The sequence below is a fragment of the Lygodium microphyllum genome, chromosome 11, assembly GCF_053477565.2.
Source record: "Lygodium microphyllum isolate KBCC chromosome 11, Lygodium_microphyllum_v1.1.10, whole genome shotgun sequence".
NCBI classification, from domain to species: Eukaryota; Viridiplantae; Streptophyta; class Polypodiopsida; order Schizaeales; family Lygodiaceae; genus Lygodium; species Lygodium microphyllum.
This window is the reverse complement of record NC_141145.1, coordinates 141095566-141122978: the sequence shown is the minus strand read 5'-3', so window position 1 is coordinate 141122978 and position 27413 is coordinate 141095566. Positions and strand designations below refer to the sequence as shown.

The 27413-nt window shown below is 40.5% G+C and overlaps 1 protein-coding gene across 2 annotated transcripts; it reads right to left on the bottom strand.

Annotated features, from left to right (window-relative positions):
* Positions 1 to 17: 17 nt before the first annotated feature.
* On the bottom strand, positions 18 to 27041 carry LOC148029448 (cytochrome c oxidase subunit 6b-2-like). Of its 2 annotated transcripts, none has more exons than XM_087688263.1 (5): positions 26912 to 27041; positions 26740 to 26786; positions 712 to 803; positions 548 to 629; positions 18 to 460 (listed from the first exon to the last, which is right to left on the bottom strand). In XM_087688263.1, the coding sequence occupies exons 2-5, from the start codon at positions 26767 to 26769 to the stop codon at positions 407 to 409; spliced, it is 258 nt and encodes an 85-aa protein (XP_087544389.1). In that variant the 5' UTR covers positions 26770 to 26786; positions 26912 to 27041; the 3' UTR covers positions 18 to 406. The 2 variants fall into 2 exon arrangements, with proteins under 2 accessions (XP_087544389.1, XP_087544390.1); XM_087688264.1 differs by having other exon boundaries at positions 26889 to 26972.
* Positions 27042 to 27413: the final 372 nt, after the last annotated feature.

The following is a 27413-nucleotide window of genomic DNA, read 5'->3' as shown; positions in this document are numbered from 1 at the left end:
ATGGGCACAACAATGGGTTATAGATGTGGACACTTGCCCAACATAGTAGTTACCAAATGGTTTTTATCATTCCAGAGACCATTCCCATTGAAAGGGATAACAAAAAGTTATACAAATCATCACCCTTTTATTTTGATTGTTGGCTGTTCTGACCAATTAACGTCTCTTCAGAGAGAGTCGCTAGTGCAGATGTTTTCAATTCCCTAGTGATGAGAGAGAGAACCGAGCAAAAATGCATGAATTGCATTTTTGCAAGAAATACAAGGTGATTATCTGCACAACTTAAATCATCTATAAGGTGGTGTTTGCTGCCACAACAGTAATGGCAGTAAAATGTTTATTTTTCTTGTTAATATCAACAGCATTATTTGCTGGTTTAATCATAGCAACCAATCAGGAATGACATCTACAAGGGTCCTGGAAAAGTTCCATTCTCCCTTTGTTCATTCCATCGCTCAACCTGATATTCCATAGTAACATACATAAAGTCATTAAGGAAATAAGATATTACTCAGAAGGTAAAAGCAATAAAGGGCTGTATACGGACCCATTCACCAGGGCAAAGTGACCGATAGTATCTAGCATATTTCTCACAATCAGATGTTCCATCTGCTTTAGCTTGAATACACCTGAAGTTCCTTAATACTTCAGTTTATGTATGAGAAAGAATTAGGTAGACAGAATCTTCAACTTTGCTGCTTACGTACTTACTTGTGATATTCAATATAGCGTGTGAAACAATGCTTTGCCTGGTTTGTGGTTGGAAAGCGGAAGTCCACAGGTGCTGTTCTTATGTCATCAACCTATGTCAAGCCAAACTTTCAGAATCCCAACACCCCACACATCTAGCAGAAAACCCTTCCATAAAACAGAAAACTTACTTAGCACCTAAGACAAACAGGAAATATAATAATGCAGGGCATCTAAGATTTTGGACATGGAGTGCAAAGGCAGACAAAGATTCCTTAAGCATGATTTGACTCCCATATATTTATTCCCACAGAGCTTTTTATTTTCAGGTCAGGCCTTGTACCTTGTCCTCATGTAAAACTTCCTCATTGCTACCAACCACATCGCATATAGATCAGTCCAACTTTGACCTCATGCATCTGCCAAAAATTGCTCTCTCTAATCTTCACATTCCATGAAACAGAACTATCCCCAATGGCTCTTAACAAGCGACAAATGCATGCATTCACAAGTCTACTCACTGCTCCATTTGTGAGTGCATGGCATGATTTCTTGTTAAACAAGCTCCAAATGCATCTAATTTTGATTGATGACCGCAATACACTAACAAAACAGCATGATCTCAACAATTCCTCTGCATGAAAGGGTGAGGAAAAAGGAGAATCAGCAGCAACAGTGGGAGAAAACAAGTTGCCATGGCTGAGACGAGCTCCAATGGCTGTTTCACCCTTCACCAAGGCTGATTCCAAAAAAAGCCAGTCAACAAAACAGCCTGATCTCAACAATTCCTTTGCATGAAAGGGTAAGAAAAGAGGAGAATCAGCAGCAACGGTGGGAGAGAACAAGTTGCCATGGCTGAGACACGAGCTCCAGTGGCTTATTTCACCCTTCAAAAAGGCTGATTCCAAGAAAAGCCAGTCAAAAAACAGCAAGAATGGCAGCCACACAGCTTATGGCTAATCCCAAGAGAACCGAAGGGGGGGGGGTGGGGTGGGTGGAGAATGGCAAGATGAACCTTTCCAAACTTGACCTCGTGTTTGTTTCTTACTACTCAAGCTTTGAGGTTGCCCCAAACTTTCAAATGGGTTTGTCCACACTTTTAAGCCACTGCCCACTAAGTTTTGAGGTCTTGCTGCCAAAGCTTGGCACAAGGTTCAAATTAATGTTTTAAAACCACTCTATTTGAAAACAAAGTCTAGGGGATAGTTTGCTGCATGAAATTGAAAAATCTAAGGGGTAACTTATTTAAAAACTAATTGTCATCATCTGAATTTGGAGGGTCACTTGTGGCAAATTCGGTGAGCAATTGCTGATAATCACTCAACTTGATTTTTAATGAAATTCAGGCATAAGACCCTGCATTTACTCAACTATAGTTGTGGCATTACAGTTCCTCCAAGGGTGAACCACCTCATATGAAGATCATTGTGAATCAACTTGAGGTTCATGTCCTAACACAAGGTCCCATAGGTCCTTCAAATCCAGCACGTGCAACATCAACTTAAGACCACATTGACATATCGTGTACTTTGACCCATTGTAACAAACTTTAGTACTAACATTTCTTAGCCAGAGCGGTACAATGGGATAAGGAGTGACGTGACCAATGGAAACTACATGCAACATTGAGATATATGGATGCTCCAAGATTGTGACCAGTGAAAGAGATTGCCAAAAAAGTGTCCTATGGCCCACTAGGCTTGGTCATATGTGCAAACTCTAGGGCCGTCTAAGACATATTAGGGGCTTGATACAAGCAGAATGGATACTCTTGTGTTTGCGCTCCCTACGGTGCCTGGTTGAGTGGAACTCTCAGCACCGTCACACCTCTAGCACTCAGCTCATACATAGAAGTGTGCACTATGGGATTAGTGCATAAGTGAATAGGAGCCCCCTGAGTGCATGAGTGTACAATGTGAATGAAAACAAAAGCACGATTGTAGAGAGGATCAAACGAAGATGGAATGAGAGTAGAAGAGGGTGTGGGGTGGATTCTGAATGTGAAAAGAGGATGCACCAAAAGCAAACTCATCAAAAAAGCATGTGCATGAGAAGTGTTACATATCTTTCTACCTCTAGAAGCACCTCTACTCATTTCACATATTAGTGTGGGTTTTGGTCTCCATGGTGACTTGTGCCCGTAGCCAACATCAGTGGGTATAATGAAATGACTAACAAAATGTGGATCAACATACCCTGCACCAATTGATGGCAAAACAAACATTGGACAGCTAATGTATCCTCTTTCAATTGAGCACTCCAAATTCTCTCCAATGATTAGGACCACCTGTTGTGCATCTCCCTCCAGAGTGTGACAAAAGCATTGGATTGGAATACAGAAAGTAATGGAGTATTACAAGGTGAATTTTGTGCAAAAAGATGGCTTGCTTCTTTTAATTAGGAGAAAATCCCTTCCAATCATGGATGGTGATTCAAGAATCAACCTTAGAGCAAGGGGAGTTGGTTGAGACGTCTCTCAAAGTGTTTTTGTGTGCTCACTAATGCCAAGCTGTCTGAATCAAGCCTCAAGTGTCAACCAAAAGCACCTGGCTCTATTACCATTCAACAAAATGTTCAGGCGAACAGAGAGAAAAATAAAGTGTATGAAACATATAATAAACACAATCTAGTGAATGCTTAATGAAAGGAAAAGTATAAAGAAATGAGAATGATATAGAGGGATCTCAAGCCTCTACATCTCAAGGACAAGGGTAGAGGTCAGCTAAGAACACCTGTTCAAGACACCAAGAACAGCTCCAAGAGTATGTCATACCCAAGACAGCATGGCAGCCCCCCAAGGTTATGAGAAAGGCTGGCAGCAACCAGCAGTAGTGAAAATGCAAGGATGGTTGACCACTGATGGCAGCAAACTGTAGCACATCTGTGGACAGCACGTTGTAGGCTGAGAATACAGGTGAAAACAGCCTTGAACATACAGCAAGAACCCTGAGCCGCAGAGTGCAGGCCAACGATAGCTTTGAACAGGGGCAGGTCCTCCTAGTGAAGGCAAGAATGATGGCAATGATTGCAAGACAAGGAAGAGATGATGGCAATGAAGCAATAGTGCTAGTAATGAGGAGAATGATCAAGATTTGGCAGGGAATAGCCGCAGTTGGTGCTAGATGCCTCTCCCTACAAAATATCTCAAACTTCCATGAAGTAAAACCACCATTATACTTACAAATCCTCCTAATTTGTATGTCCTTGCCAATCTCAACCAAGGATATCCACTCTAAAAACTTCTCATCGATTTTTTACTTTCAGGCCAAGAAATAGGGGCAAATCTTCAAAGAACAGTCATCAATAAACAAGAAGAGATGCATGTGGGTTCATAATTCAAGACTAAGATTAGATTTTCAGGACTCATATGGTGGTTACATAAACTATACCACACAAGCCACCTATGTTCATTGGGTCCTAGGTGAGATGCTCCTTTCATTCTTCATTAAGTATCTAACACCTTGTCACCAAAACCAAATTTCCAAATGAACACTCGAGCAACTCCTCAAAAGCATTGATGATACATTCTTGGGCATCTGGATGGGCGCTAGTAGCATTAATCACAATGGTCATGAAGTTTGTAGTGCCAAGGGCACTTCGGGGTTAGGGCAACCGAATCCTATTTATAGGACACAAGGCCCTATTGTGTCCTAACACGTACGCCTTTATCAAGGCCCAACATATTTAGGTATGGCTAGAAATGTGCATAACCCTATGTATGGCAGCATTGGTTGCCTGGGGTACAAAATGACATGTTTGGTAATGCATTTGTAACCCCAAATGCTTATGTTATAGGGCTGAAGAAATAAGTGTTGGTCATGGAAATGCTTCTTTTGGACTCAGTCATGATGTAAATACAACAAATCCATCCCTTTTGCAACAACCAATGTATACCAACTTGACTCCCAAAGGGGCAACAAAAGACTATGATAAGGATGGAAAAGGAGTAAAGTTCGAACCCTTTCGTGGTGCACAAGATAGGCCGAAGCTTTGACTTTCATTTAGCAATTTGATGCAGCCTATTCAAGGGAAACTTCACTGAATCCTCTAAGATTCGCAAGGTAGCCACTTTCTTGAAGGGGAATGCCTTGCGATGGTGGTCCACACTCTCGATACAAGTAACAACACCGTCAACATGGGTACAATTCAAGCAAATGTTTGCATCAAATTGATCGACAAGTACTTTTGAGGTGGACATTATGACAACTTGAAATAATCTTGATGCAAAGAAACGCAATAATTTAGAGTAACACAATAAAAAGTTTTGGGATGCATTGCTGCCCGTCACTTCTTATTGTCCGATACCCCTTCGTGAGCAAGTAGAAAAGTATGTATGTGTTGCCCAAAGGAGTCAAGGATTTTTGCATTAAATCCACCGTGTGTCTAACATGTCTTAGCTTATAGAGACTGCTGTTGCTGCCAATGCTTTGTTGCATGGGAAGGATTCAAGCTTCCAAGAGAGTGGGAAGAAGCTGAATAAGAAGTTGCCAAAGGCTGAGAAAAGGGGCAGATATGAAAATCAGCCTGAAAAGAGGTCAAAACACCAAAGAAAGAGCTAAAAATCACTTGTACAACATAGGGAGTCAATGGCTGCAAATAAGTGCTTCATTTGTGAACAAGAGGGTCACATTGCAAAGGACTATCCCAATAGGCAGCAAGCTGGAAATTCAAAAAATCAAGGGGATACCAAAGGAAAAAAGCCCAAAACATTAGTTGGATTGGTGCCCAATATTGTTAGTGATTAGCCCATTGATGATATTATTGAGTTATGCAAAGCATGGAACAAAATCAAGGATCAGCATGCTTTGATATTCTTTGATAATGGTGCACAAGCCAACTTCATTTCTATAGACATAGCAACCCATCTAGGTATCAAAGAGGATGAGATGGGACCCATGGGAAAAGTTGGAATGGCATGCAAAGGCCATGCAAAGCCTATCACACCGCTCATTGGAAAGCTTTGGTTGCACATTCAGGGATATGTGGACAGCAAAGAGTTTTTTATTGCTCACATGCGAAAGTGATCACCATTCAACCTAAGGGTAAGACCCATACCCTTGATGTAAAGTTGAAAGGGAAACCTATCCCTATTGTATCGACTACTAACATTTCAAAAGTAGTGAAAATTCACCTTTCAACGTACTTGGTTTTCACTAAGGATAAGATTGCTAATGAAAATGTTAGAAACATATCAAAATTATAGCAAGATTGCATTTCATTTCTGAAAATGTATGTTGATTGCTTCTCTCAATCACTTCTAAGGCAACTATCACCTAAAAGGCCTAAAGATCATGATATAGATCTTATCCCTAGAAATATCCCACCTAATAAGCCACCCTACAAATTAGTACAACCCAATAGGAGGAGATCATGAGCCAAGTGAATGAGTTGTCACAAAAAGGATTGATTTAGCCTAGCCGTTTTGTTCTCCAATGCTTTTGGTGCAAAAAAATGATAATTCATGGCATATGCGCATTGACTATCATGGTTTGAATAAAATCATAATCAAGAATCAATGTGTAATCCCTCGGATTGATGATGCTATGGATAGACTACAAGGGACTGCCATATTCAACCATATAGATTTAAAATGTAGGTATCATCAGATATACATTAGACCAAAGAATATGTCTAAGACAACTCTTAAGATATCTTTTGGGTTGTATGAGTTTCTTGTATGACCAAATTAGGATCACATTTGCAGCTGAAACTAGCCTTCCTTCTTGGAAAGGCTGGAAAATCCCTGACTGAGCACTTAACTACAATAATCAACAAATGAACATAACTACATTTGCAGCTGAAACTAGCCTTCCTTCTTGGAAAGGCTGGTAATTCCCTGATTGAGCACTTAACTACAATAATCAACAAATGAACATAACTTAAAATGCATAAATTACCTTAATAATCTTAGACATTGGATACCTTTTTTGACCCAAAACTGACGCTCCTTTTGGTATTTCTTTAACTTGATTGCTAATGGAATGACTTCAAGCTAAGATTTACAATCTCCTTTGTTGTTCCAAAGGCCTCTTTGTTGTAGCAACAATCAGCAATCAACTCGGGCCAATTGCCCCTTGATTTTTCACCCAAGACTTGTATAAATGGAACCTCTAACTAACCAAATGCTGCCCAAATCACAAAGAATGGGTTGGCATCTGAATTCCCTCACAATTACATAAATTTTAGGTGCTGAATTCAATATACAATGCCTTCACCAATTGGCACTGGTCTCAAGGTGAATGCCAAACCCTAGTTAAGGGTTCACAGCAAAGATCTCTCTATTGTCCATCAAATTTGGCTGAGATTTGCTCAAAATAGCTCAAAAATGTTGAGATCTCCCGAGAATGGGTTGGAGAAGGTAAGAGAAAGCCAAGATAAGAGAGAAATCTAATTTTCTTCGCGACAAGATGAAACCAATCTTCCTTCTCGGATAGGGTGGTAAATAACCTGATCAAGCACTATTTACAGCAATTAACAAATTCACAAAATTGAAATCTACACTTTACCATATAATCTTGGACATTGAACACCCTATTGGGCCCAAAACTAGCGTCCCTTTCGGTATTAATTTAACTTAATTAAAGAAGAAGTTGATGTACAATGAATCCCTTTTGGTATTCCAACTCCCCTTATTGTCCAAAATGACCACCAAGTCTTCAATCTGATTTGCCCCGTGATTCGGATAATCAATTCGCCTTCACCCGCTTTGATGGAGATGGAAAATGCCCCAAACTTGAATAGGCTAAAAAGAGCTTCAACCCTGTTGAATCAAGTCTTAGAACTTCCAATTTTCGACACCCTTTCCAAGGCTATCGCTAAATCCTAATTTCCTGTTGCAGATTAGGGTTTACAGTAAGAAATTTAAAATTTCTCAGTCTCTGGTGATCTCAATGCTGTAATCTTCAAAGCAAGGCTGTAGAAAGGTTGGAAGATGAGAGAGAATGCTGAGAAGAGAGAAAATTCAGACTTTCTTTGCAAAGAACTAAAGAAAATCTATCATTTCCTGCTGCTGCACTGTCTCAACAGCTTGTAGAAGCAAAGAACTTAAGAAAATCAGTCATTTATTGTTGTTGCCTTGTCTCAACAGCCTGTAGATGCTATCACCTGCTGTTGATTGGTCTTCTCTTGCCCTTGGCTACCTCGAAAGGTCCTCCAATGACTGCAAATCAGACCAACAATATCTCCTCCCTCTCTCTTGCAAGCTGAATACATTAAAAATGTCTCTCTACAACCTCTAAAGACGTTTTTCAGTTTGCATGGGTATTTTTGACAAGGGGTAGCATTTCCAAATGTTTTTCTAGCATTATCCATAATTAAATATTAATCTCAAGTCTTTAAATACTAAAAACTAATCTGATAATTATTTCGTTGCCCTGAAAAATAATCTAATTGGCCAATAATTAAATTGGCTAGGCAACTTCCATTCCCGAGTGTCTCTGCGCCATCTTTGACTATCAGATTGATATTAGGTATCATTAAGCACCACTTCCCTAGTGTCACCAATTGACAATTATGGCCAAATGAATGACCTAGGCTAACTGGCACCAGATACCACCAGGTACATGTCCGGCATAACTTATAGCAACTTTTGTCTTTGACATCTTGTGATTTCCTCGGGTCTCGAGCTCATAAATTTACTCTAATCCCAGTTAAAATCCTTACAATCGTCCTCAATTGCACTACAAAATGCATCAAAAGCAAAATAGTGGATTTGAATTTCCACAATGCATCATAATTAACACAACATTGCGCACTGTTGCTCAACCATTCCATATACCCAACACATGCTGAAAATTACCAACCAATCATAACATAACATAAGACTCACAAAGAATCTCAAAAACATTGCTAGATTATCATATGACATATCTATTTCCCATGAGCTCAACTCATCTGGAAAAACCAAAACATAGGATAGCATAACCAAGCAATAAACCATGGCTAAAACATCAATGGCATCATAACATATGCTATTGTCCATGGAACCAGATGTAAACCATTGAAAACTGAGCATAATCTGATCACAAACTGATCGCTTGCTGATCTGAGAGCTAATCACAAACTGCTGCAATCAAAATTTATCTTAAAATTTAGGTAAATTTCATACTAAATTGATCATAAATTAATGCAAAAGAATAGTTTCGGTGCTCGAGTTAAACTCATACTCATCTACATGCATCTCACTGTGACTAGTATACTAAGTAGTGGCCTCATGGCAAACATACTATCAACACAGTAGCTTGGATGCATACTGAATATATCCAAGATCCACTACATACAAGAGCTCTCCATAACTGAAGGAGTGGAAGTGCTACCTCCCTCTTGAGCATCAATACTCCGGAGCCTTGCTCTACTGACCCTGACGGAGTCCAAACTAAAGGTGGCTCTAGCTGAAAGGCATCTAGGTAAAGCTACAACAATTGAGGATGGTCTGCCAAGTCATCCTCTTCCATCCATTGGTAAATAATTCTCAAATTTCACGAAGTATCTCCTGGAAACTTTACCTTTGACTTTTTTTTTCCTTATATGCCAAAATCTGCTCGGGTACAAAAAGCTCATTCAACTCCTCAACCTCAAGCTGAATTTCAGCACACATATCCTCTGGCATATCACCATGAAAAGGCCTAAACAAACTAACATGAAACACATTATGTATCCACCGATGTGGAGATAATTTCAATCGATATGCCACATTGTTGATCTTCTCCAACACCTAGAAGGGCCCGTAGTATCTCATTCTCAACTTCAAATACAATCTTTCTCTTCCTTTCATATTTTTCAGCCTTGCCTTTTCAAAACGCAATATATAATCACCCTCTACAAACTACAAAGTACGTCTCTAGCGATCAACAGCCCTTTTTTTTTTCCTTGCGATCTTTGAAGTGCATATTTTATATTTACATGGATACATCCAAGTTTTTCATATAATGATCAGCTTCAAAGATCTTATCCTTAGTTTACAAAATAGGTGGTACCTTCTTGCCACCCTCAACCATCTCAAATAGAGCTTTGCCCATAGAACTATATACTGTGTTGTTGTAAGCAAACTCAACCAAGGGCAAATACTGCTCCCACTGTGTCTTGTGGTCTAAAACATAGCACCTCAAAAGATCTAATGCTATGGAATTTGCTTCCTCAAACTAACCATCTATCTATGAATGAAAGGATTATGCGAATTTCAGCGTGATACCCAAATTCTAAACAACCCCTTTCAAAAGAAATTGGTCATCCGAGAGTCTCGATCACTAACGATCAACTCTGACATACCATGATACTTAAAGATGTGCTGCAAAAACAATCATGCCATATGATCAACCTTTATTTTCTTCCTCACTGGAATGAAATGGGCTTGTTTGTTAAACCTGCAAATAATAGTCAATATCCCATCATTCCCTATAGGTGTCCTAAGAAAGCTAAAACATAAAGCCCATTGCAACGCTCTGCCAAGGCCTATTTGAAACAAGCAAGGGTTGCAATAAACCCAGCATCTTTTGCCTATCATGCTTTACCTTCTGACATACGATGCATATCCTGACAAATTGTTCTACATCATGCCTCAAAGCTACCAATAAAAGAAATGCTTCGCTGCCTTGACTGTGGCATCAATACCTCTGTGTCTTGCAACTTGACCATCCTGCATAAAAACAACCCCAATGTGTTACCACATACATCACACTGAATTGCAAATGACTTCCTTAGATCGAGCAACACAAGCACAGAATTGAAAGTCATCTTTTCCTTCAACTTTTCAAATGTTAAAATTTCCATTGCTATCCATCCAAATGACATCCTTATTCTGCAAAGTATGCAATGAAGATGCAATTTCAGAAAACCCGCGTACATACTTCCTCTAATAAAAACATAAATCCAAGAAGCTGGAGATCTCGTGCACATTTCTCAAAGGTGGCCATGATCGTATTGCCTCAACCTTTGTTGCGTCCATGCGAATACCATAAACAAATACAATATGTCTCGAAAAATAGCTTTTATGCAAAAATAATTTACTTTTCTTGTCATTGATAACCAACCTATACTCACACAATTCATTAAACACAATCTCCAAGTGTCTTCTATGCTCTGCCTCATTCTTTGAATAGACGATCATGTCATCAAAGAAAGTGCTTACAAATCCTCTATATAGCCAGAAGATGAAATACATTATCCAATTAAAAATGACAGGAGCATTCGTAAGTCCAAAGGGCATAACAAGAAACTCATACAATCAGATAGATATCCTGAAAGTTGTCTTAGGTACATCTTCCGGTCTAATGCGTATTTGATGATATCCACTTTTCAAATCTATATAGCTGAATATGGTTGACCTCTACAATCTATCTATAACATCATCGATCCGAGGAACCAAAAAGCGATTCTTTGTTGTGATCTTATTCAAAGCACAATAATCAATACACATACACCATGAATCATCATTTTTCCGCATCAAAAGTACTGAAAAACAAAAAGAAAATGAGCTAGACTAAATCAGTCATTTTTTTAACAACTCATTCACCTAACTCAAAATCTCCTCTTATTGGGCTGCACTGACTCTGTAGGGTGGCTTATTAGGTAGGCTACTTCCAAGAATAAGATCTATGTCATGATCTTCTGGTCTTTCAAGTGGTAGTTGCCCAAGAAGAAACTGAGAGAAGCAATCAACATACATTTTCAGAAATGGCATGCGATTCTTCTCTAACTGAGATATGTTCCGAATATTCTCACTATCATCTCTATCCTTAGTAAAAACCAAATACGTTAAAAGATGATTTTTCATTACTTTACATCTAGTGTGAGTGCATTTTCCTTATGCTGAATAGTGATCTTTTTTGCATAAAAGTCAATCACTGCATGCATACAGTGACACCATGGCATATCAAGCAATATATCACAACCCTCAAGTGAAGCAATGGAGAACTCTTCGTTGTCCACATATCCCTATATATGCAACCGAAGTTTTCCAATGAGCAATGTCATGGGCTCTGCATGGCCTTTACATGCCATTCCAACTTTTCTCACGAGATTTATCTTATCCTCTCTAACGCCTAAATGGGCTGCCATGTCTACAAAGATGAAGTTGGCTCATGCACCTTTTTTTAAAAATGCATACTAATCTCTAATTTTGTCCCGTGCTCTGCACAACTCAATAGCATCATCATTGGGCTAATCACTAACAACATCAAGCACTAATCCCACTGATGTTTTGGGCTTCTTTCCTTTAGAATCTTCCTGATTTTCTCATTTTCCAGCTTACTCCCTATTGAGACAGTCCCTTGCAATGTGACCCTCCTATTCACAAATAAAACATTTATTTGCGGCCATCAATTCTCTACATTGTGCCAATGTTTTCAAGCCCTTTCTTGGCCTCTTTACAAGCTAATTTTCAGATTTGCCCCTTTCTCTCAACCTTGTTTAACTTTTTATTCGACTTCTCCCCACTCTCTAGGAAGCCCGAATCCTTTCTACGTAACAAAGCATCGGCTATCATAGGAATCTCTATGAGCTCATACATACTAGACACAATGGATTTAATGCAAAAATCCCTGATTCCTTTGGGCAGCTCACAAACATATTTTTTCACTTGCTCATGAAGGGGTACTAGGCAATAAGAAGTAATTGGCAACAATGCATCCCAAAGCTTCTTATTATATTGCTCCAAATTTTTGCATTTCTTAGCATCCAACTTATTTCAAGCTATCATAATGTCCACCTCAAAGATACTTATCAACCAATTCAATGCAAACATTTACTTGAATTGTACCCATGTTGACGATGCTCTACCTTACCTTAAAAGAGTAAACCACCACTGCAATGCATTCCCTTTCAAGAAAGTGGCTACCTTTCAAATCTTTGAGGACTCGATGAAGTTCTCCCCTGAATAGGTTGCATCAAACTATTGAATGAAAGTCAAAGCTTTCAGATTATCTTTTGCACCGTTGAAGGACTCAAAACTTCACTGCTTTTCCACCCTCATCATAGTCTTTTGCTGTCCCTTTGGGTATCAAGTTGTCATACACTAGCTACTACAAAAAGGGTGCATTCACTAAATTTACATGAAAACCAACACCAAACAGAGCATTTGCATGACCAGCACCCATTCCTTGAGTCCCATAAGCATTCAAGGATGCAAATGCATTACCAAACATGCTACTTTGTGCCCTAGTTATCAAACCAATGCTGCAATATATAGGATTTTTCACATTTCTAACCATACCCGAATACATTGGGCCTTGCATACCATGCATCGGTTGCTGCATACCATAGGGATTTGTGCCATACATTCCTGTATGTGGTCCTTGTCCAACCATAGCATGAAAAATTATGCTTCCACCAAAGTATCCTAGCTACCTATCATAGCATGCATGCCCGACTGTCCAAAATTCATTGGATTGACACTTCCATGATGACCTTGCATTTGCATTCCTTGCCCCATAGGTACCAACTATTTCGCTTCATTAACATATTTCAGAGATTCAAATGAAGGCTTTGGTATTATCTTTGGTGCACCTTGCTGTCCCAAAGGTGTAAAAGATGTCTTCTTCTTCTTCCCTTTGCTGACCTTCTTCAGAGCATTCAAAAATCGGGTAAATTCATGATCCTTTGCTAATTCAGCAAAGAGATTTGCTACTATCCTCATATGATTCTTGAACTGGTCATCAAATTCCTCTTCACTTTGCTCGTCATTACCCTCATTGTGCCTTGAAGGCCCTGCATCTTACCCAATAGCAACATTTTCAGCTTGCTGTCCATGGATTGAGCGGTCCAAGGTCAGATATTGCATTTCCTTCATTCCCTTGTGAATATTCATACTGGGAGGCATCATCACTACTTGAATCCATCTCGTTGTATGAAGACATATTGCTGTAATTTCTCAGCTGAGAGAAATAATCAGCACTAGCACAAAGCTTTGGCTTGCAATCAGGTGCCTCGGGCCCACCAAATCAAGAGATTGAGTGGTTTCCCGACAATGGAACCATGAAACCAACCTTCCTTCTTGGAAAGGGTGATAATTCCCTGATTAAGCACTTAATTACAGCAATCAACAAATGAATATAACTTAAAATGCACAAATTGCCTTAATAATCTCGAACATTGGATACCCTGTTGGCCCTAAAACTAGCATCCCTTTCGATATCTCTTTAACTTGATTGCTAATGGAATGAGTACAAGCTGAGATTTACAATCTTCTTTGATGTTCCTATCGCAACAATCAGCAATCAGTTCGGGCCAATTGCCCCTTGATTTTTCACCCAAGACTTGCATGAATGGAACCTCCAACTCATCAATGCCGCCCCAAATCACAAGGAATTTGGCTGGCATCTAAATTCCTTGGCAATTACACAAATTTCAAGTGCTGAATTCAGTATACAATGCCTTCGCCAATTGGCACGGGTCCTGAGGTGGCTGTCAAACCCTAATTTCTGTAGAAATTTAAGGTTTACGACAGAGCTCTCTACTGTCCACCAAATTTGGCTGAGATCTATCTCTTGACAATGGGTCAGAGGTGTGAGAAAGCCAAGCTGAGAGAGAAATCTGATTTTCTTCACGAGAAAACCTAAATTCTGCCTGTGCTTGCTCCGGCCTACTGCCAGGTACCTCCAAATTGCTGTCACTTGATCAATAATGTTGTTGCTAGCCCCTGGAAGGTGACTCCTTGCTGTCCCCTGCTTGTTGAGGCCCCTAGATGGCCGTCTCTTGCAACAAATTGTTGTTCTCTAATCAGAAAATGGACCAGCACACCAAATTAGGGATTTAATTAATTAAGTATTTTTGGGACTGTTTAAGAGGCTAATTCATCGTGTGATGCTTATTTTAGCTCAACAGGGGCTGCCAAGCCCTTCCCTCGATTCGAAGACGAGGATCCTATCAAAAGATGACGTACCAGCGAGACAGTAGGGTTTGTCGGGAGGAACACGGAGTGAACTCGGCAAACATGGAGAAAAGAAGAGAAGAGAGGATGAACTCTGATGAATGTAATGATGAATTTTTGAATCATGGAGTGAATGTGATACAAGGGAACAAGAGTATTGTAGCACAAGGAAGATGATGAAGACAGCCATGAACCACGAACCACAATGTCCTCCTGAAGGGGTGTGCGGGTAGTGGAGAGGTTGAAGAGAAGAGGTGATGTACTGAATGAATCAACCGTGAGGAATGAATGAGAGAGTGGCCTATAAACAGGCAAAATCAATCTAGGATGGCACCCCTTTTTGGGACTGCAAACCCTAAACGTTAAAAATGCAAACTGCGAGTGAAGGGTGAAGGATTTCTCAACAGATCCCTTCCGCACCTTAGCCTTCACTTTGGCCGAAGAATCTAAATCGAAGTCTAAGGAGAAGGATGACTTAATGGAGGAGTCCACATTCTACTTCTTTTTCTTTTTGGAAGCTACTAGCTCTATATAGTTCTTCTACAAAGTGTCCCTTCTTACCACAATGATAACATTGGGCCTTTAATTTCTTCTTCCTATCACCCCTCTCTGCAGCTGCAAGAGCCTCACTAGAACCTATATAATGAGACAAAAGCCTGCCCTTGAGACGTAAAAGATGCCTCATGCTCAAGCAGCATGGAGACCATATGGATAAAGCTCACAAGTGTCAAGGATATCTATGCCCTCCAAGCATTGGCCACTCCATCAAACGTCGAGGAAAGCTTGTAGAGTACCACAACGATAACATTGGGCCTTCAACTTTTTCCGATCACCCCTCTCTACAGCTATAAGAGCCTCACTAGACTTTGTATAATGAGACAAAAGCCTACCCTAGAGACGTAAAAGATCCGACATGCTCAAGCAACATTGAGAACATATAGGTAAAGCTCATAGGTATCAAGGATGTCTATGCCCTCAAAGAATTGGCTACTCCATCATACTCCAAGGGGAGCCTATAGAATACCATCCCCATAAGATGGGCCTCTAGAAGAGAAATTACATGTGTCAAAGCTAGTCTTGTATCTATGTAACATGGAACAAAAATGATTGAATAGTGTCCTTCAGCTCAGACTTCATCTCCTGGAGCTGTCCATAAAGTATTATTGAGGATGTGGTGGAAGGTGCCTCATACAACATCTGAAGCTTCACCCATACTTCTGAAGATGCCTTGCAAGAGGTAACCGCCGGTATAACTTTTTTAGAAGTATATCAAAGAAGAGCAGAATAAGCACATGCATCATCCATATCCCATATAAGCGCATCTTCCTTATGGTTGTCCTCATTAAAATCGTCGGAAACTAAAAAAGGACAATGAGGACATGAAATAGCTCCGCAAACAATGTACCATAACCCCTTCTGCACAAACCAAGCTAAAATGAGAGTTCACATACAGTGCAAACCAAAAGATGATCAAAAGATGAGGGTGACTGCTACAAGAAGTTAAACATGTAGCCTAAAAATGCCAAAAATGGCAAAAATAACCTATACGCAGTTACCTAGCTAATAGTCAAGGTGAGAAATCCAAAACGCAAGTTGAATGTGTTAAGAAGACTACTAGGGTTTGCACTGAGGACACAGAGTGTACGACCACGACAGAAACACAAAGAGACAGACACAAACACAGAGCGCAAAACTCAAACCCTAGACGCAAAACTCAAACCTCAAACACAAAAACTCAAATACAAACAGAAGAAGAGAGAGAGAGAACACAACTCTGAAGTGAATGAATGCTGTAAATGAATGTAAGAGTGTACAGTGTACTCAAGGGCAAAGCAATGTCAGAGTGTGACGTCCACCGAAGACGGATCCCAAGTCTGTGACCACCAGTCCGAGTGTAGGAGTGCTGAATAGTGAATGGCAACAGGCTGGTCACCAAAATGCGGCGGTCTAGAGGCTGGAAACTAGTAAACGTAGCAATGTACCACCGATCGGGGGCTGGAAACTGTGCAGAGTCTGCTGTAAACAGCGGGCTAAAACAGTGTCTGAGAGTGTCAGGGCCTGCAACGCTGAAAACGCAAGCTGGCTGACCTTGGAGATGATGGACAGCAGGCTGAACAGCAGTTTGGAGCAGTCACCAGCAACTGAGAGTTGTCGCCTACAGCAATGGACAGGTTGAATATAATGTGGCTGCAGTCGATGATGGCTGGACAGCAAATGGAGGCGGGCTGCAGGCTAGAAACTGGGTGCCAACAGCAACAGAGGGTGTGTGGGCTGGTGTAATCTGCAAAACAAGGATGATAGCTGAATGGGGATAGCTTGTCTATTTATAAATGTGGAAGGGCAGCCCAAAAATTAGGGTTTCCACTAAACTTTCTCGAACCGCTGCCCGTTTTAGGGTTTCCACTGAACTCTCTCGAACCACTCCCCGTTTTAGGGTTTTACTCTAAAAGAGCATTTTTAGTGTGTTTTGGGGCTGTTTAAGAGGCTAATCAACAAGTAATGCATATTTTAGCTCAACACCCCCTCTCAGGCCCAAAACTGAGCCGAAAGATTAGGCCAGCCGTTGTGATGTTGATATACCCCAAGGCGTCCCACCCCAAAGCAGCCAAGGCATCGGACAAAGGGTGCATGTCGGCTGCCCAATGGCCTACCAAGACTACAGAGGCAATGGTTATCTTACCAAGGGAATCCAAGTAGTCACCTCAAAGAGGACTGGGCATCGGACAAAGGGTGCACGTCGGCTGCCCAGTTGCCTACCAAGCCCTACAAAGGCGGATGGAACTACATGGAACTTTCGTGTGTGGTTTTTTTTTTTTTGAATAAGTGTGGTAAATTTTATGGAATGAGACCAATTGAGGAATAGTGACCCAGAAGATAGGAGTAGGGAGGGTACACCCAACACGTCACAAAATAGTACAAGCTAACCCATCCACTTAGGGTGTCGATGACAAGGAAAAGTAGGTGATGAGGTATCCACGTGATGAAAAAGGATGGTGATGTGGTAACAACAGCTGCCGGTGGAAACAGCTTAGGATCCGCTCAAGTGGTGCTCTACACAATGAGATGCAAAGTATGCTACATGCTAAAGAATGCTCATGCAGCAGGTGTCACTTGGACAGTGTCCCTTATGGGGAAATTGTTCACTTGCCCAAGCGCCCTAGTACAAAGATAATAAAATCATGCAATGCAAAGGGTTAAGACACAACAAGGGGGAGAAGCCGATGTCGAAGATAAAGTGTTGAAGCCTGTAGAATACCAAGAAGGGTAGGAAACCCCTCTCTCAACCTGGATATAGATGCTGAGGAAGGAAGAGGAGCCTGATGTCAGTCTTCGTGTGGTGCCGAGAACCATAAGAAATGAAGAGGATGAGGAAGCATCCCGGCTGAAAGAGCTAGGTAGAAGTCACCGCCATGATAGCATCAAGAGAGATGCTGCACGATCCGCCTCGGGAGGGGAAGCCTCCATGCTGGTGGAGGAGCAAAACTCCAAGGATGATGAAACCATGAAGGAACGATGCGCATCCCAAGTCTCCGCTGGGCAAACCTGCATGTTAGCCCTACACTGAAAACAAAACCTGCAAAGGAGATCAAAGTCTGCAATCACAGAGGTCAGTAGTGAGATGCTCCAAAAACAAAACTAAACTAAAATGAAAAACTAACTGAAGGAACAAGTGCAAAGATGCAAATGGGTATGTATGTGTGAGTAAATGCAACAGAAGACTTAAAATGTAGAGACAAAAATCCTATGGGCCCGACTCTAAGAGTGCGAAAAAATGAATGCTAGACTGGCCTAGGGTATCCGAAAGGACCTAGAGACATGCTAGTCTAAAAAGGTGGCCACCATCACGTACGTCTAGTAGCAGGGCTCTGCCAAGGGAACGCCTAACGAGGTAGGGAAGAAGGTGAGATAGATGCATGAAGTGCAACGGGATCGGCACCTGCTACAGACCAATTAGCCAATTCTTCAGGAGTAGAGAAGGATGGCCGCTGAGGCTGTCTGTGTGCCACATGTCCAACAGTTGTTGTGGAGGCTAGAAGAGCAAATGAGGCAGCAACGGAAGGCATAGCCCCATTGGACTCTGAAGTCGCAACGGTCTGCTGAGGCTTTTTAGGTGGAAGACCTTGGGCCTTGGAGCAACACTCCTCATCCACATGGCCTGCTCTCTGGCAGTGTGTGCAAAACCAGTTTTTCTTAGGGAGTTGCTGTTAAATAGGTCTTGATTCTTTGGTTCCATCGAAGGAAGAGGAGTCACCCTTTGATTGGCTTGCCTTCGTATCTAGCAAGTTCTTGCCACTGGTGGTTTTCCCTCCCGAAGAAAAAGCAACCAACCCCCTCTGCTCTGAATAAGGTTGTGATGAGGATTTCTTGTGGACTTGATCATGCAGCCTTGCGTAACGCAAGAACTGGCACTCATAACTCGTAGAAGGTTGGCAATCAAGATTGGAAGATGATGTGTTGAATGAAATTGAAGTATTTTGCAGGCAACTTATTCAAGAAGAATGTAACCTGATCGTTATCTGACTTTGGAGAGCCAGTAGTGGCAAACTCGGCAAGTAACCCCTATAGTCAGCCAGCTTGACTTTCAGATCATCCCCTTCCTTAAGAGAGAATTCTTGAAGCTCAAAGTCGAGATTGATGCACCGAGTACGATCACAAGCCGCATAGCGATCGAGAAGATGACTCCAACACTCTGACGCGAGCAGGAAGTGCTGCAACTAAGAGTGAAACATAGGAAGCAATCCTTGCATCGGCTTAAAATTGGTTGTGGCATTGCGAGCTCTCCATTGACAGATGTAATCAGAGTGAGCTAGTCGAGGGTCCGACATAGGCTCTAGACCAATGACGAGGTCCCAAAGACCCTAAGACTCAAGCACTTATTGCATGAAATTAGACCAAGTGGTGAAATTTGACCCGTTAAAACATGTCTTATTCGTGAAGACATTCTTGGCCATTGCAACAAGAGTGGTAGTGCTCAAAGATGGATAGTGTGAAAAAGTGTAGTATGGGTAGGATGGGGAGTGGAGTACACTTGAAAATGGGCTCCAGAGTGCCCACCAGGCATGCGTGTAGTGTGCAAGGTGGATCCATAGGTAGAGATGGGTTGACTAGGCATGGGCATAGTAGCCACATGAGAAACCCAAGGAGGTGGGACGGGAACACGGTGAGCAAAAGATGGGAATCCCTGCGTAGGAATAACCCAAGGAGAGTGTGAAGACGCACCATAAGCTGAGAATGAAAACCCTTGCATATGAGTGGTCATGGGAGATGTGAAGCTGGGGATAGTAAGAGGGATGCCCATCACAGTCGTCCCAGGAGTTATGGGTGTGCTCATGTGCTGAAAGGTGAGAGGCACTGTGTTAAAGGGTGGCATTCTCCCTAACAAAGTACCATGGTGCCAAGAGGTAGAGAATGGGATGGAGAAGGAAAAGGTGCTAGAAGCGGAGATGGAAGATCCAACCCCTAGGATGTGTGAGGCAGATGTAGAGTGTAATCCAAGGTTTTGGAAAGATGATGTGTGATATAGAAGAGGGTGGGATGGGAGGGAAGTGAGAAGTGTGAGTGATATGCTCAAATGAAACATAAGCTGTAGATGTACCTGAATTTTGTCTGCTTTGTGAGCCTCCTCTATTGAAGTTCACATATGCAAAGCCATCCGGATCCTATACCTTAAAAGAAGAAACGGGCGAGGGTTTTGATTCATGCAAAACAAAAGAATTATACAAACCTGATTGGACCTGGCTGAGATGATGAAGATGGATCGCCAGACGTTTTGAATGCCGTATATCCTCCATGATTAAAGAGGTGGCCAACCTCACCAACCGGTCCGGATGTGGTAGAAAAACTGGTAGAAGAGGTGTAAACATCACCATACTTGTTGCAATAGTACTTCTCAAAGTCCTCCTCTGTCATGTTAGTGAAATCTGAAGAAGGTGGACTGTCGTTCTCCTCACCGAGCCCATAATGCCGTCTCAGGGCTTCCAATGATGAAAAAGCCTGATAAGACATCATAGAAACTGAAGAAGGTGTCTGGGACATTGTGATTCGATTACGAGTCGTATTGTATGCCTCGCACAAAGACTAGCTCTCCATAATATCCACAAGATACTCTTTACAAGAGTACCGGCTCTGATACCATGTTAAGAAGACTGCTAGGGTTTGCACTGAGGACACACAGAGTGTACAACCACGACAGAAACACAAAGAGACAGAAACAGACACAGAGGGCAAAACTCAAAACTCAAACACAAACAGAAGAAGGGAGAGAGAGAACACAACTCTAAAGTGAATGAATGTTGTAAATGAATGTAAGAGTGTACAGTGTGCTCAACGGCAGAGCAATGTCGGAGTGTGATGTCCACCGAAGACGGATCCCAAGTCTATGACTACCAGTCGGAGTGTAGGAGTGCTGAACAGTGAATGGCAGTAGGCTGGTCACCAAAACGCAGCAGTCTGGAGGCTGGAAAGTGGTAAACGCAGCAGTGTACCACCGATCGGGGGCTGGAAACTGTGCGCAATCTGCTATAAACAGCAGGCTGAAACAGTGTCTAAGAGTGTCACGGCCTACAATGCTGAAAACGCAGGCTGGCTGACCCTGGAGATGATGGATAGCAGGCTGAACAGCAATTTGGGACAGTTTGGAGCAGTCACCAGCAGCTGAGAGCTGTCGCCTACAGCAATGGACAGGCTGAAGATGATGTGGCTGTAGTCGATGATGGCTGGACAGCAGATGGAGGGGGGCTGCAGGCTGGAAATTGGGCGCCAAGAGCAGCAGAGGATGTGTGGGCTGGTGTAACTTGCAAAACAAGGGATGATAGCTGAATGGGGGTAGCCTGTCTATTTATAGATGTGGAAGGGTGGCCCAAAAATTAGGGCTTCCACTAAACTTTCTCGAACCGCTCCTTGTTTTAGGGTTTTACTCTAAAAGAGCACTTTTAGTGTGTTTTGGGGCTGTTTAAGAGGCTAATCAACAAGTAATGCATATTCTAGCTCAAAAGAATGGAGCAATAAATGCAACAAATTGACAAAAACAAGACAAGATATTGACACAAGCTGAAAATATGGATTGCTATGCAAAAAACGAAGGCTGCAATGGATAACAAGACATGCTGGAATGAATCAGCCAAGTAGATTGCCTAATCGAAAGAGATAAAACAAACCTATAATTAGCATAAAAACATCAACAAGAACATAGATCCCACAATCTCATACCATGTCAGAAGTGGCAGCAGTAATGAAAGAGTATACATATGTTGAAATAGATAGTTAAACACAAGACAGAGAGAAAAGAAGAGCACCGCAAAAGAATAGAACCTCCAACAGGACCTCCAAGTAATGAATGCAATGACTAAGAAGAAGCACAAAATATACTGGCAATAAATATGTCATAAACAGTAACTAGTCAAGCGGCATCAAAATGCCCTACAATGCCACAAATAATGCACAATAAAAATGCCCGAAATAGATGAGATGTGCTAGCCCAATTTGGCATGCACAAACTCACACATGAGCTAACACATATCGTAACACATAGTACAAAGTTTGGATCTTTCGATCCAACACTTCTACCAACTTATGGACTTTCGACTTACGAATCTTAACCACATCAATGTCATTCTTACCATGCCATGGTTTTTTATAAATATTCCTCTTTGTACATTGACTACAAAACTCATGTATTTTCCTTTGAACTTTATGGTCGTTTCTATATGATTGAGGATTTTTTGCTCTCCAAAATCACAAAAAATAATATACATATAATTTTAATAATGGAATCAATGAATATTGTTTTTATCCAAATGTTATTACTTATATTTGTTTTATTAAGAAAGTTTAATCATTCGATTCACAATGTAATTTAATTTTTTAAATAATAATGTTAATATGATTTCAAATATAAGTAAATATTTGGATCCTATTTTACATGAATATGCTAATATCTTTCCGTCTAAACTATTTGATTAACTCCCATCATCTCGCAAAACATTAAACAATAGGATTGAGACATTACCTAGTAGCTAGCCCCAATCTTATAAGTTTAGCCCGAAAGAGAATGATGAGATAACTAGACAACTTCAAGATTACCTAATTAAGGGTTTAATTGATTCAAGTAAATCCCCATGGGACACACCTATCCTTCTTGCTGAAAAGAAAAATGACACAATGCACTTTTATATCAATTACAAAGTTCTCAATAAGGTGACCATTAAAAATAAGTATTCGTTACCTAAGATGAATAACCTTATATATCAACTTTGTTGTGTGTGATATTTCACCATAATCAACCTTAAGTCTCGTTACCATCAAATATGGATAGCTTCATAGAATATCTTGAAAATTGCATTTCAAGCACACTATAGACATTATCAATTTTTATCCTATATATTGAATTAATCAATGCTCCCACAACTTTTCAACAAATGATGAATGAATTGTTTTGTTTATATCTCGAAAAGTAGTGTCATTTTTCTCAATAGTATGCTTATTTATAGCAACTCGTTGAAGAAACATACGAAAAAATTGTGTATTATCTTACATCTACTAATATACAAACAATTGTTTCATAACTGTCCAAGTATGAATTTTTTCAAATAAAACTGTTATATCTTGGGCATGTTATCTTGATCAATGGCATCCAAAATCAATCTCAAAAAGGTTTGAGTAATGTTTGATTGGCCTATTTCAAAGACCGTAAGGTAAATAAAGATTAATCAACAATTACAATAACTAATTAAATCATACAAATTAAAATGCATACTTTACCACTTCACTCTTAGGCATTGAACAATTAGTTGGTTCAAAAACTGACACCCCTTATAGTATTTCTTTATCTTGAATTGCAATCTAAATGACGTACAACAAGATTCTCCAAGTATCATTCACTCTTCAATTGTCTCTTGCTATCATAAATGACCAACAAGCCTTCAAATCAATTTGCTCCTTCCTTTGCTTGGGGGTTGGCCTTCACCCTGCTTCTTGAAAGACAAATTCAATCTTAAATCTAATATTAGCTAGTTAGCATCTTGAATCTCCTTAAAATTCCTCAATTTCAACACTGGAATTCAAGTCCTAAGCCCTCAATTATAAGTACGCATCCTAAAGTGGCTATCTATAAATTAGGACTTACAGCAAAGTTTGATCAAAATATCCACCTCTAATGACTCAAATGGTCAAATTTTCCTTAGAACTTAAGAAATGGCTAGAGGATGAGAGAAAATGCCGTAGAGAGAAATTTGAAAGTTTCATCGCAAAAGATGCCAAAAAGTTGCAGCTGCTCTACTCAAACAACCATAAAAGCTATCATCTATAGCTTAGGACCACCAAAAAGGCTACAACCCCTTCCTGTATACTATCACCTACATCAAAAAAACCTTGGGCTACTGTGACTTGCACCTGAAGGGCTCCAAATTGTCGTCACCTAATATAGGATTATCCGTAGTGGCTACAAATTACATCAATAGCCTTTTCTCTCACAATGGCTAGAATAAATTTCCACTAGTCCCCCAAAAACGTTTTTCCCACTTGCATGGGCAAATTCTGCTAAGTGGCAACCTTTTAATCTCATTCTTTAACATTCTTCAACTTCTTAAATCAATTTTTTAAATATTAATTCTAAAAATTAGTTTTATCATTATTCTAGTGCTAAAATTTTAATTTTTCCAACTGATAATAAATTGGCTAGGTGAATTTGTCTACCAAGTATCCTTGAGCAGTTATTATCCCTTAGATTGGCAGTAATTAATTAATTAATATCTAGTCTCTAATGTCACTACCAATATTAGTGGCCAATAAACAGATCTAGATCAAAATCTAATACATGGTAATACCTAGTACACTTTTAGACATAACTTACTGCAACTTTTACCTTTAGCACCAACTAATATCTCAAGATCTTAAGTCCCACAATGTGAAATAATTTACTTGCACCTCACATGTACAAGTCACAATTACACATTTAATTAGCTTTTAATTAAATGCTAAGCAAAGCAATAAAATTTCCCATCCTCGTGTCAACAATTTTATTTTTTTCACCTTCAGGTTCCTTAGCTTTCTTAAAACTTTCTCTTTTATTTAGAAAGGAATAAGTGCAAAGAGCCTTGTTGTCGTTTCCTCTTCGACTCCCTTGTTGAACCAACAAAAGGGTATTAAAGCAATGAAAATTTAGGTATTAGTTAGTCGACTCTCATACAATCCCAAAAAAGAAAAGAAATTTATTTCATTTGTTTGCTGCACTTCAATGACAGATTTCAATCACATTACAGCCTTCCAGCACCTGCCCTTGCTGCCACGGCAGCCTTCTACTGTAGCAGTCTATATTGTTTGAAAGACGGTGCCTGCTGCTGCAGAAGCCTCAAACACATTGTTGCCCTGTTGCTGGGCACCTGTTGATGTTGCCTTAAATGCAAATTGTTGAATCAGTGATGCTACTGCTGCATAAAACGCACCCCCTGCTGCATCAAGGACTCATGACTACTCCAGCCAAATTATCCAACTGTTTGTTGCAGCTATGCTGCTTTTTTTGCAAAATGCAGCAGTTATCAACTTTTTGACTGGTCACTGCCTGGTGACCATTCTAGACTCTACCAGTCTGCTATTACTGCCATGCAGCCTTCTCAATCAAAAACATACACCCTGCTGTCCCAAAATGAAAGTTTGCTGCCTGTCAACTGCTCACTACAGCCAAACACAGATATTCGCCGTCATCGGCATCTAGAAGTAGCAGTTCTAGGTCCTTCTTCTTTGAATATTAGCTGGATCCTCCCAGTAAAGATCCATAAAGGTGGTGGCACATTCTATCTTGCTAATCATCAACTCTACCTTGGGCACCCTACCATCCGGATCTGAGCCTCAAAGCCTTGTGTGGACTTTCTCCACCTTCTACATCAAGCCTTTGCTCCCACTTCAACTAATTTGTAGTTGGCCCCCCTTCATATTGCTCCTTCAACTTCCATTGTACCTCACTTAAGCCTATATTCATTTTTTCATTCCATTGATTTAGGCATACATTTGTAAGTTGTTTTTAGCCCTCTTGGTGACATACAGTATCAAATCTTCACAGTGTCTAATCATGAAAATTTTACTAGCAGTGAAGCAAAAAATCCAAAACAAAGTAGAATGATACTCACACTTTACAAGGGGGGGAAAAGCAGCAAAGGACCTTGTACTGGTTGAGTTGAAGATATTGTATAGAGAAGCACCATTATATGGGCATTCACCAAATCTCAACAAAACCCAAAAAAGGTGAAATCACTAACCAAGAGCTCAAAGATGAGGGTCCATTAAAGAAACGAACACCTTTCCAACAAAAGGCTAATGTATTCCCAAACTCAGGGTTGGCTTAAGGTTACATGTGGAGATGGCTCACAAACCCTGGTTCTTGACAAGCTTGCCTTTGATCTAGATGATTTAACTATGATCTAACAGAGGAAATTTCAACCTGCCAAAAGTGTCCTTGTCAAGCATGAAGATGTAATGGCATCCAGGATTCAAATAAATAATATCATCGTATGGTCATGGCTGCAACTGAGCTAGAAGCAACAATATCTATTGCCATTCAAATACAAGTGTGCTTCAATCAAGTTCAACATTTTTAATCAAACATGTGTAGCGTTATGCAGTCCCCATGATTGCACATAAATAATATGAGTTGCATAGATCATCAACCTTCCAATGCAAAGGTTTTGTTGCTTACAAAAGTTAAAGTATACTCCAGCAGATGGATCTCAAAGCATTCCCAACCCACGAGTTATCGACCCAGAACTAACTGCTAGGCAGTCCTTGCCCTCTGGAGATGGTTGCATTATAGGGAGACACACTTTATCGCTTTGGCTGTGCATCCAGTGTTTGGGCATACCGTGTTCATTCTTTACTAAATATAGATTCTTCTGATGGTAAATTGTCCCCTACCTTGGAAGATATATAACCCTTGCCTCCCCACATCCCTTCCCCTCTTCCTTGACCTTCCCGCAAGCGCTTGGCAGCCAACAGGAGAGCCCAGTCACATCTACAGCTTAGAATACATATAATTATGTCTACCAACAAAGTAACTATAAATTAATCAAGTAGGATCAGACATCTAATTATGTCTACCAACAAAGAAACGGTAAATTAATCAAGTAGGATCAGACAAACTCAATAATTACGTGCAGACACTACTAACACCATTGACAAAATATGCTAGAACCTACAGTCAACCTCCGGGGCTCCTCGACCTCCATTCCAAAGAGCAAACTATCTGCAAAATAACAGCACCGAGATAGAAACACGATGTCAAGACACAGAAGAAGAGGCAACGGCCCTGGATCTGCAGGAGTAAAACCTATTGTACTAATCGTACAAAACCATGAGAGACATCCTCACCCTTCTCGCCGGAACCTGTCCAACTCGCCAAAAAAATTTGCAGAGATGGATACCACCGGTTTGGAACACAATGGCATTACTATATATATTTTTTTTATTTTATTTTGAAAAATTTGCCAAAATACCTCTACTTTTTGCGAAATCACCCTACCCCTAAAATTTCATCCACAAATTTTCGCAATATAGCCCTTCATTTTGGCTGAAGTACGTACAATGGCCTCGAATTTTGCCAAATTCCGTTAAGGTTTTCACAAGAATTGCTTTGTTTTGCAAGTTTTAACTTAGGATGAATGTTCCTTCAGCAGGTCTAGATCGCTATTTTGATTATGCATGTGCATTTTGTTCCACTCTTGAAATAATACTTCAAGCAAGCCCCATTGCCAAATCTAAAATTTTCAAGATTCTCGATGCAACTTGCTAGTTGATCTCCATGTGGCTTTTCTTTTACCTTAATAATCTTGCTATATCACTCAACTAGTTAGGCCTTTTGCATTATGTGCAT